Raw genomic sequence first — 11,745 nt, 5'->3', positions numbered from 1 at the left:
GCTTGCCTCCAGAAATCGTGGGCGCTCCATCACGGGAGGTTTTTAAGAAGAGACTAGACAGCTACTTATCTGAAATGGTATAGGTCAGGGGTGGATTCTAAATTTTTTTACTACCGGTTCTGCCTATTTTGTGGGCGTGGTTCGATGGTCATGTGACAATTCTTTAGGATTTAGCAGAGGTATTGGTCTACCAGGTTTTTAACTGCTGGCAGAGCTGTACCGGTCTACCCATTTGTTTTTCGAGCCCACTGGTCTACCACCACACTGCCTTTTGTCACTGCGTTTTTGTATTTACCAGCAGAGCTCATTATTTCTGGACTGTCAGACTTTCCGTAGCTTGCCAAAAGTTCTTATCAGTAACTGATACTACGCATGTCCGCATTCTTTCTTTCTTCTTCACACTTTTCTTTCTTCTCTTGCCAAGAGACGTCCGGCTACTGAGAAGTAGCCGATATGAACTTTGCAAAAATGTAACAATTAAATATTTAGATAGTTAGATGTTTTATTTTCTTTACAATAAATATGAGTTTATTAGAAGATGTATTCCGGTTTTATTTTATCAAAAGTATACACAAGGAAATGCCACGATCCAGGCAATTACCCCAGGAAGGTAACGGGGCTAATTACCTCTGACTCCTTTTAACACTGATCAGCTGTAGGGCGGCCCTTTGAAAACCCTGGCAAGAGTTTAAACAGTTTTTTCCTTCTAGCCGATCAGCAGTGAATAGATTGGGGCGGGGCCAAATAAAAGGTAAGAATAATGCGGGGTGGGGGGGTGGAAGAGTAACCACCCGGTGCGCATGCGCACGCCGGGAAGATGATCTTTCGGTTTCTGGTGCACGCATGTGCATCAGCCACTTGGTCTTCCATTTTTTGGCACGCATGTGTGCGTGAAGACCAGCTGGCCGGTGCGCATGCGTGTGCCAAAAACCAGAAGATCATCATGCCGACGCGCATGTGCACCACACAGCTGCTTCTCCAGTGTCTTGCGCTACCGCATGGGTGAAGACCAGCTGGCCGACGCGCTGGAACCCGGAATAGCAACGGGCAATGGCTCACGTGACCGGAGAGATGGCTCTACATGCCACTTCCGGCATGCGTGTCATAGGTTCGCCATCACGGGTATAGGTTCTCCTGCTTGAGCAGGGGGCTGGACTAGAAGACCTCTAATGTCCCTTGCAGATCATCCATTCTATTCTAGTCTTACTCCTTCTGGACTTGGTGGGATCCTGGATAGTTGAGGGAGAGAATCAAGATCACGTGACTCTGCATCCAGTTTTGGTTGCCACGATGTAAAAAAGATGTGGAGACTGTAGAAAGAGTGCAGAGAAGAGCAACAAAGAGGATTAGGGGACTGGAGGCTAAAACATATGAAGAACGGTTGCTGGAATTGGGTTTAATGAAGAGAAGGACTAGGAGTGACATGATAGCAGTCTTCCAATATCTCAGGGGGTGCCACAAAGAAGAGGGAGTCAGGCTATTCTCCAAAGCACCTGAAGGCAGGACAAGAAGCAATGGGTGGAAACTAATCAAGGAGAGAAGCAACTTAGAACTAAGGAGAAATTTCCTGACAACGACAACAATTAATCAGTGGAACAACTTGCCTCCAGAAGTTGTGAGTATTTCAACACTGGAAGGTTTTAAAAAGAGATCGGACAACCATTTGTCTCAAAGAGTATAGGGCAGTGATGACTAACCTTTTTGCCATCGCGTGCCAAAAGCTGGGGGAGTGCGGGGTGGTTGCACACGTGTTTGCCCACACCCATAATTCTATGCACCTTGCCCCCCCCATGCATGCATGCATGCACGACCCCCCAATGTTCCCTCCGCTTATGGCATGTGATGGAACGGTGGGCCCTGTAGGCCCGTTTTTTGCCCTCCCCAGGCTCCAGTGGCTTCCTAGGTGACTGGGGAGGGCAAAAACAGCCTTCCCCACCACCCTGGAGGCCCTGCAGAGGTCAGAAACAGCCCGTTTGCCGACTTCCGTTGGGCCCAGAAGGCCCAAAAATCAGCTGGCCAGTGTGCGCATGCGCACGGGAGCTGAGCTAGGGCAACGCTCATGTACCCACCAATATGGCTCCATGTGCCACCTATGGCACGTGTGCCATAGGTTCGCCATCACGGGTATAGGGTTTCCTGAGCAGGGGGTTTTCTGAGCAGGGAATTGGATTAGAAGACGTCCAAGGTCCCTTCCACCTCTGTTATTCTGTTTTTCTGACCCATTATGATTCAACTTGTACTGTTGAAGGGCCTGGAACATGCCCTGTGCCTCCCTTTTTTTTTTTTCCTCTTCTCTCATGAAAGAAGATCACCAGCCTGTTTTGCAATTCTACTTTTTCTTCTTCATAAATCCCTTGGATGAAAGGACTGGGATTAGGCGGTAAGGTTCATTGTTGTATCAGTTCAAGGCTGACCTCCATGTGAAGGGACCATCCATCCAGTTTTGCGCAATCTCTTTAGCCATTCCTCAAGGCTGACCTCCATTTTAGACAGTATAATTGATTGGGTACAACTTGAGGCATCTCTCAAGATGGAGGTTACAGTAGATTAATGATCAGCAGGTTGTCAGTCAAGGAAGACTGGAGTTCTTCTTCCCCCTGATCAAGAATCTACCCTTCTTGCTATGGTAGAAATATCAAAAGTAGAATTGGGAGACCTCCTGGCCTTTTGTGATTCTCCACCAAATTTATGAGCAAAGAACTTGGGTTGAAAAAGCTCCTGAATTTCACTAATGGAAGCTGAAGTTCTCCAACCATTCCTGAAGGACAAAATTTATCTTTAACGGTGATAGATGCTAAACGTCTGTGAAGATTCTCAGTCATCCAGATCATGGTTGTCCCAAAGGAGCTTTTTCAAGAGGCCACGGGGACTTCCATTGTTTTTCCTCGAAGACATTTCGCTTCTCCTCCAAAAAGCTTCTTCAGTTCTTCAGAATCAAAATCGTAATGATACATTCAGGGAAACTCTGAATTCTCAGACTTTCCACTAGGAACCCTCGTCAACAAAGCACAATAAAGTGTTTTACTACATTTTATATGCATTTGTCAATATCTCCTCTACACATTTTATTGGCCTGTTATAATTTAACCATGAGTACTTACATCATTACTGCAATAAACCATTTCCTCTCCAACTGAAAATGGTGTTCCTTTAACCTGTACATCCACATTCTTTTAATCTGAGATTTTTTCCCACAGATCCCCTGAATATAGGTAGTCTTCACCTTGTAACAGCTCATTTAATGACAGAATTACAAAGACACTGGAAAGTTATGGACTGGACCTATTTCCCAAAATAGATCCACCTGTTCGGTGTCGGGACAAAAGGACACAAAGGCATCTCCCAGCCAAATTTTGCAAACTGCCCTAAAATTAGGTACAGCGGTGGAGGTTGCATCTAAGGGGGATGAAAACTGGTGTCCTTTCTGGATCTGGTTGGAGTTTCTGTCTGCAATTAAAGAGGAACAACGTGTCCCAGAAGCCTCCATTTCATAAAAGCTCCATTCCTTTATAGTTTATAATTGCAGCGCCAACAATGCCATATCCTTATTCAGTACCCATCATCATGCCAGTCCTATTCCGGAGGCACTGCTGAAGATAAAACAACAGCATGCCGTTTTCTCACATGCACCGGGGAAAAAGGAATCCTATGAAACTTAGGAAGACTGGGCAGAAGGTTACAAGGAGTCCTTGACTTACAACAGTTCGTTTAGTAAGCGTTCAAAGTTACGACGGAACTGAAAAATGTGACTGATGACTGTTTTTCACAGTGACGATCTTTTCAGCATGGCCCCCGGTCACGTGATCAAAATTCAGACTCTTGGCAACCGGTTCATAGTTATGACCTTTGCAATGTCCTGGCATCATGCAATCCCCTTTTGCGACCATGGGGAAGCCAGATTCACTTAACAACTGTGCTACTAACTTAAGGACTGCAATGATTCCTTACCAACTATGAAATAAAGGTCATAAGAAATGGGGCAAAACTCACTTAACAAACGCCTCACTTAGCAACAGAAATTTTCGGTTCAATTGTGGCCGGAAGTTGAGGTCTACCTGTAGTCTCATTCATCGGTACAGGTAGTCCTCAACTTACAACAGTTTGTTTAGTGACCGTTCACACTTACGATGACACTGAAAAGCGTGACTCCTGACTGTTTTTCAGAGTTACGACCTTTCCAGCATCCATTCCAGGTCACGTGATCGAAATTCAGACGCTTGGCAAACTGACTCACATTTATGACGGGTGCAGCGTCCCAGGGTCATGTGATCCCGTTTTGCGACTTTCAGACAAGCCAAGTCCATGCAGAAGCCAGATTCACTTAACAACCAGGTTGCTAACTTATCAACTGCAGTGCTTCCCTTAACAACCGGGGCAAGAATGGTCGTAAAATGGGATGAAACCCAATTAAGAAATGTCTCACTTAACAATGGAAATGGGGGAGGATGTCAATTGTGGTCGTAAATTGAGGACTACCTGTATTTATAAGGAATTACCCCTGACTAGATCATGTACTCTTTAACGGAAGAGGAGAAAGTGTCTCTTATCTGCTTGTTTCCCGAAAAGCCCCTCAAAACAGAAAGCAAATTCATTAATTCAACGAATCTAACACATGGTAAAATTAAATTCCAGAATTTTGCATCACAGGCTGAATTTTATAACACGTTTTTTTGGGACCGGGGAAAGCAATGTTTGCCTCATTGGAAATTCCACAATGTGAGGGTGAAGTGAGAGGGGGAGAATAATTTATCGCTGCTTTGCTACAATCCTCCGTTTACCTCTTCGGAAAGAACATTCTTCTGATTTCTGCCTCCTGCAGGAAACCTGCGTTGGATGAGTCTGCATGCTTTCTCTGCTTCTTCTGCTCGTTTCCAGCGTTGCCAGAATAATTGCTTCCCGTAAAATGTGTTATGCAACCTGGCTGGGACCCAGCAAAAGCCTGCAGGCCGAAAAAAGGGTTGAAAAAAGGGTGATATTTGAAGGCTTTGATCCAACAGAGAAAAATTCTGAGCCATAAAAATAACATTTCCAGTGGTGAAATGTAAAATTTGTTACTACCAGTTCTGTCGGCGTGGCTTGGTGAGAGGGGGTGTAATGTGAGGCGTGGCCAACTTTTTTATTTTTTTTACTTTTAAAAGCATTTTTTTCTACAACCTTAAGAAGTTGCAGAAAAAATTGCTTTTAAAAGCCTCTGACGATCAGGCAACTCAGCTGGGATCGTCAGAGGCTTTTAAAGGCATTTTTTCCCCCTACAACCTCTTCGGCTGAAGAGGTTGCAGAAAAAAAAATGCTTTTATAAGCCTCTGACGATCCCAGCTGAGCCACGCGATCATCAGAGGCTTTTTTTTAAAAAAAAAGTTTTAAAAGCATTTTTCGGCTGAAGAGGTTGTAGAAAAAATGCTTTTAAAAGTGAAAAAAAAAAAGCCTCTGATAATCATGTGGCTCAGCTGGGCATGGGGTGGGGGGGTGGCAGGAATTTTTGCTACCGGTTCTCTGAACCACTCGCCGCCATTGCTACCGGATCGGGCGAACATTTCACCCCTGCCTGTTTCCCCTAAAATAAGACATCCCCTGATAATAAGCCTCCCCAAAAATATTTAAATGCATGCACAGCTGGTCCCTGCCATTTCTTCTGGTTTCCTTCACACGCCCCAAAATAATAAGACCTCCCCGAAAATAAGGCCAAGCACTTATTTCGGGGTTCCAAAAAATATAAGAAAGGGTCTTATTTTCAGGGAGACATGATAACAGATAACCCTTTTTTTCCTGGTTGATTCAGAACAGCCTTGGATGTACGGGATAGTCCTCGAGGTACGACCGCAAGGGAGCCCAACATTTATGTCGTGAAGTGAAACGTTTGTTAAATGTTTGTTAAACGTTTGTTAAATGAGGAGCCTTGGTAGTACAGTGGTTTAAAGCACCCTGTTATTAAGACCAGCTGCCTGCAATTACTGCAGGTTCGAATCTCTCCAAGGCTCAAGGTTGACTCAGCCTTCCATCCTTTCTAAGGTAGGTAAATTGAGGACCCAGATTGTGGGGGCAATAAGCTGACTTTGTATAAATATATAATAAGGATGAAGGCTATTGCTTAACGCATTGTAAGCCACCCTGAGTCTCTGGAGAAGGGCGGCATATAAATAAAAATAATAATAAAAAAAAATGTCCCGAAAGTTATTTTTTGTTTTTTTTCCCAAGAGGCAACTGGACTTCCTCATTTTTCTTTGAAGACATTTCGCTTCTCATCCAATGAAGCTTCTTCAGCTCTGCTGGTTAAGTGGGTTTTGCCCCATTTTGCGACTTTTCCTGCCACTGTGTTTGTTAAGCAAATCACTGCCATTGTTAAATTACCGTGTTTTCCCGAAAATAAGACCCTGTCTTATATTTTTTTTGGAACCCCGAAATAAGCGCTTGGCCTTATTGCCATGCGCTCAAAAGCCCGATTGGGTTTATTATGAGGGGATGTTGTATTTTGGGGGAAACAGGGTAGTAACACCGTTGTTAAGTGAATCTGGCTTTCTCATTGACTTTGCTTGTCAGAAGGTCGCAAAAGGGGATCGCGTGACCCTGGGACGCTGTGACCGTCATAAATGTCAAGGTTGACTCAGCCTTCCATCCTTTCTAAGGTAGGTTAAATGAGGACCCAGTTTGTGGGGGCAATAAGCTGACTTTGTATAAAATATATACAAAAGGATGAAGGCTATTGCTTAACGCATTGTAAGCCGCCCTGAGTCTCCGGAGAAGGGCGGCATATAAATCAAATTAAAAAAAAAAAAGTGAGTCAGTTGCCAAGCATTTGAACTTTGACCTTGATCACGTGACCATGGGGGAATGCTACAATGATCGTAAGTGTGAAAAAACGGTCGTAAGTCACCTTTTTTCAGTGCCGTTGTGACTTTTAAATGGTCACTAAATGAACTGTTGTAAGTTGAGGAGTAGCTGTATAGGAATCCTCCTCCCCACACACATTTTTGTTGTTTTTATCTATGTTCATGAGGCCGCTGGCTTTGTGCTCACTTTTCGGCAGAGTTCATGACAACAAGGTCCATCTCAACCACCCAATGCTTGACGAAGCAACGGTGGTCACCTCTGGTTTACAGTATTAGTTAGCTTAACAACGGCACTGTTCACTTAACAACGATGGCAAGAAAGGTCGTAAAATGATGCAAAATTCACTTTACAAGTGCCTGGCTTAGCAAAAGGATTTTTGGGCTCCGTTGTGCTGGTAAATTGAGGATTAGCTGTAACGCAGCTCTATTTCAATCCATCAGACTGGAGCTGGAAGGGACCTCAGAGGTCTTCTAGTCCAACCCCCTGCTCAAGCAGGAGACCTGATACCAGTGATGGCGAACCTTTTAGGCACTGAGTGCCCAAACCAGAGCATGTGCGCATCTGTGCATGCCGGAGTACCGGAAACCCAAAGACCAACTGGTCGGCGCGCACATGCCTGTTTTTTGCTCATTTTCAGGTTGTTTTTTTGGCTGTTTCGTGGGTTGTTTTTAAGGCCGTTTTCAGGCCATTTTCAGGTCATTTTCAGGCTGTTTTTCAGATCGTTTTCAGGCTGTTTTTTGGGCCATTTTCAGGTTGTTTTACAGGTTGTTTTCGGGCTGTTTTTGGGCTGTTTTCAGGCTGTTTTTCAGGCCATTTTTCAGGTCGTTTTCAGGCTGTTTTTCAGGTTGTTTTCAGGCTGTTTTTTAGGTCGTTTCAGGCTGTTTTTCAGGCAGTTTTCAGGCTGTTTTTCAGGTCGTTTTCAAGTGGTTTTTCAGGCGGTTTTCAGGCTGTTTTTTAGGTCGTTTTCAGGCGGTTTTTCGGGCGGTTTTCAGGCTGTTTTTTGGGCTGTTTTCAGGCCATTTTTCAGGCCGTTTTCAGGCTGTTTTTTAGGTCGTTTTCAGGCGGTTTTCGGGCGGTTTTCAGGCTGTTTTTTGGGCTGTTTTCAGGCTGTTTTTCAGGCCGTTTTTCAGGCTGTTTTTTAGGTCGTTTTCAGGCGGTTTTTCGGGCGGTTTTCAGGCTGTTTTTTGGGCTGTTTTCAGGCTGTTTTTCAGGCCGTTTTTCAGGTCGTTTTCAGGCTGTTTTTTGGGCTGTTTTCAGGCTGTTTTTCAGGCTGTTTTTCGGGTTGTTTTCAGGCTGTTTTTCAGGCTGTTTTTCAGGCCGTTTTTCAGGCCGTTTTCAGGCTGTTTTTCGGGTTGTTTTCAGGCTGTTTTTCGGGCGGTTTTCAGGCCGGTTTTTAGGTCATTTTCAGGCCGTTTTCCGGTGCTCCAGCGCCCGCAAAGACCAGCTGGCTGGAAGCCAGAAGAGCAGCTGGCAACAGCGCATGTGCCCACAGAGAGGGCTTTGTGTGCCACCTCTGGCACGTGTGCCATAGGTTCGCCATCACGGCCCTGGACCCTTTCAGTCGAGGGACTGTCCAGTTGTGTGTATTTTGCACGCTTCTGTGTCCCAGTCATCTCTGTTTATTCTGTTCATTTTACAGTACCTGCCTTTGGCAAACATCCTTTAGAACAGGAAAAACTGAACAAGCCTATTTGATCCCGGCTCTCTTTCAGCAGCTGCAGAATTATTCTCACATTTTGGGTACTGCGGTTTGTTCTACTTCTTTGTGGATGCAAAGAATGGCTTTTCTTTTCTCTTTTTTTTGGGAGGCGGGGAAATGGACTGAGCAGCACACACACACACACACACACACACACACAAACACAGGCACACACAACCCCTTGCACTGTCAGGAACTGTAGATGCCACGAAACAGAAAAAAAAAAAAACCTGTGCCAACGGTATCGCTTTGGGAGTTAATGGCGTGTGAGTAATTTTCGCTGGCAGTAACACCAAGTTTAACGAGAACAAGCTTGGCGGGAGCAAAGCAAGATTAGATTGGCAAGTGTTCCGGAAAACCTGATCCCAGGATTTAGAGACTCAGGCTTGCCAGCACGGTGTGACTTTATGCAAACACAGGAAATAAATCAACAATTATCAGGGGTTCTGTTAAGCGCAGAGGTCAGATATTTCTCCATCTCAGATTGCAATGGCCTGTTGCTGTTTTTGGGTTTGTTCGTTTGTTTTTTAAAAAAAGCAAATTCCTAATTCTGGTGATTATTATTAAGATATGCTTGGAAAGGGCCTCTCCTGGCTACTCTAAGCCAACACCTGAGAGTAGGGCAATCTCCCTATTGCTATTTGTTATTCCCTGTGATAAGCAAGACTTAAACCAGGAGTGGGTTCTAAAATTTTTTACTACTGGTTCTTTGGGCGTGGCTTATTTTGTGGGCGTGGCTTGATGGTCATGTGACAATTCTTTAGGATTTAGCAGAGGTACTGGTCTACCAGGCTTTTAACTGCTTGCAGAGCTGTACCGATCTACCCATTTATTTTTGCAGGCACTGATCTACTCATGTATTTTTGCAGGCACCCGTCTACTCATTTGTTTTTGCAGGCACCCGTCTACTCATTTGTTTTTTTCTAACACTGATCAGCTGTAGGGCGGCCCTTTGAAGCCTGGCGGCAAGAGTTTAAATAGTTTTTTTCCCTCTAGCCATCAGCTGGGACTCAGGAGGCAGGAATAGATGGGGGGGGGCAAATAAAAGGTAAGAATAACGTGAGGGGTGGGAGGGTGGGGAGGTGGGAGGGGCAGAACCGGTTAGGTGACATCATATCGTCACCGCTACCGGCTCGGCAGAACCGGGAGGAACCCACCACTGACTTAAACAAAGTACCGATGAAGTCCTGGACTTCCGACCACAATTGAGCCCAAATTTTCTGTTGCTAAGTGAGATATTTCTTAAGTGAGTTTTGCTCCATTTTAGGACCTTTCTTGCCACGGTTGCTAAGTGAATCACTGCAGTTGTGAACTTAGTAACACAGCTGTTACATGAATCTGGCTTCCCCATTGATTCTGCACGCCAAAAGATTGCAAAATGGAATCACATCCCCTCGGGACATAGCAATAGCAATAGCGTTTAGACTTATATACCGCTTAGTCACAGTCATAAGTATGAGTCAGTTGCCAAACATCTTGAATTTTGATCACGTGACCATGGGGATACTACAAAGGTCATCCATGTGAAAAACGATCATACGTCACCTTTTTCAGTGCTGCTGTGACTTTGGATCGTCACTAAATGAATGGTTGTAAGTTCAGGACTGCATCTGTACTGACGAAGGAGAATACAGGCAGTCCTCGACTTACGACCACAATTGAACCCCAAATTTCTGTTGCTAAGCGAGGCATTTGTTAAGTGAGTTTTGCCCAATTTTAGGACCTTTCTTTCATAGTTGGTTAAGGGAATCACTGCAGTTCTTAAGTTAGTAGCACAGTTGTTAAGTGAATCTGGCTTCCCCATGGTCGCAAAAGGGGATTGCGTGACCCCGGGACACTGCAACCGTCATAACTATGAACCAGTTGGCCAAGCGTCTGAATTTTGATCACGTGACCGGGGGACATGCTGAAAAGATCGTCACTGTGAAAAACAGTCATCAGTCACATTTTTCAGTTCCGTCGTAACTTTGAACGCTGACTAAACGAACTGTTGTAAGTCAAGGACTCCTTGTAACCTTCTGCCCAGTCTTCCTAAGTTTCACAGGATTCCTTTTTCCCCGGGGCATGTGAGAAAACGGCATGTTGTTGTTTTATCTTCAGCAGTGCCCCCGGAATAGGACTGGCATGATGATGGGTACTGAATAAGGATATGGCATTGTTGGCGCTGCAATTATAAACTATAAAGGAATGGAGCTTTTATGAAATGGAGCCTTCTGGGACACGTTGTTCCTCTTTAATTGCAGACAGAAACTCCAACCCGATCCAGAAAGGACACCAGTTTTAATCCCCCTTAGATGCAACCTCCACCGCTGTACCTAATTTTAGGGCAGTTTGCAAAATTTGGCTGGGAGATGCCTTTGTGTTCTTTTGTCACGACACCGAATAGTCGGATCTATTTCGGGAAACAGGTCCAGTCCATAACACCATCCTGCTCCTGACTGCTCGGTAAATTAAGAATCTTACCCCTATGTTACCAGGATCAATTAAGCTTCTTGCTAAATTCAGCAGAGGTAATCCGCAGGATTAAGAAGGTGTATGTTTTTGGGCCTATTTAATCTGTTGATTAACAGTTAAAACTAGGGATATAGCTCCTAGCTCATTCCATAAATAGCATTAGACTCCAAAATAGAATAGAATAGAATAGAATAGAATAGAATAGAATAGAATAGAATAGAATAGAATAGAATAGAATAGAATAGAATAGAATAGAATAGAATAGAACAGAACAGCAATGGAATGGAATGGAATGGAATGGAAAGGAAAGGAAAGGAAAGGAAAGGAAAAAAGGGGAAGGGGAAGGGGAAGGAGAGGAGGAGGAAAGGAAAGGGATGGGATGGGATGGGATGGAAAGGAGTGGAGTGGAGTGGAGTGGAGTGGAATGGAATGGAATGGAATGGAATGGAATGGAATGGAATGGAATGGAATAGAATAGAATAGAATAGAATAGAATAGAATAGAATAGAATAGGAATTATTTATTGGCCAAGTGTGATTGGACACACAAGGAATTGTCTCCCGTGCATTAACTCTCAGTGTACATACAAGCAACAAATGATAAATCATGATCACAATCACAAAATGCAATCATCATAAATCATAAGATGCAACACTCAGTGATAGTCATAGGTTACTAAATAAAAGCAATCCACATAAATGCTAAGATGCAAATAACACAGTTATAATCACTTATAATGCTAAAAGGTAAAGGTTCCCCTCGCA

At 44.2% G+C, this 11,745-nt stretch overlaps 1 protein-coding gene across 1 annotated transcript in view; it reads right to left on the bottom strand.

The window, feature by feature from the left end:
* Positions 1-4,903, bottom strand: part of IGDCC4 (immunoglobulin superfamily DCC subclass member 4) — a 125,521-nt gene extending 120,618 nt beyond the window's left edge. Inside the window, exon 1 of the mRNA XM_070953469.1 lies at positions 4,779-4,903. Coding sequence (XP_070809570.1) covers positions 4,779-4,845 — 67 coding nt within the window. The 5' untranslated portion in view covers positions 4,846-4,903. The remainder of the gene's footprint in view (positions 1-4,778) is intronic.
* Positions 4,904-11,745: the final 6,842 nt, after the last annotated feature.

This window comes from Pituophis catenifer, unplaced genomic scaffold (assembly GCF_029215685.1).
Source record: "Pituophis catenifer annectens isolate HBS135680 unplaced genomic scaffold, rPitCat1.0.hap2 SCAF_14, whole genome shotgun sequence".
NCBI classification, from domain to species: domain Eukaryota; kingdom Metazoa; phylum Chordata; class Lepidosauria; order Squamata; family Colubridae; genus Pituophis; species Pituophis catenifer.
Note: the sequence above shows the minus strand (reverse complement) of the source record. Positions and strands in the feature narration are given on the sequence as shown.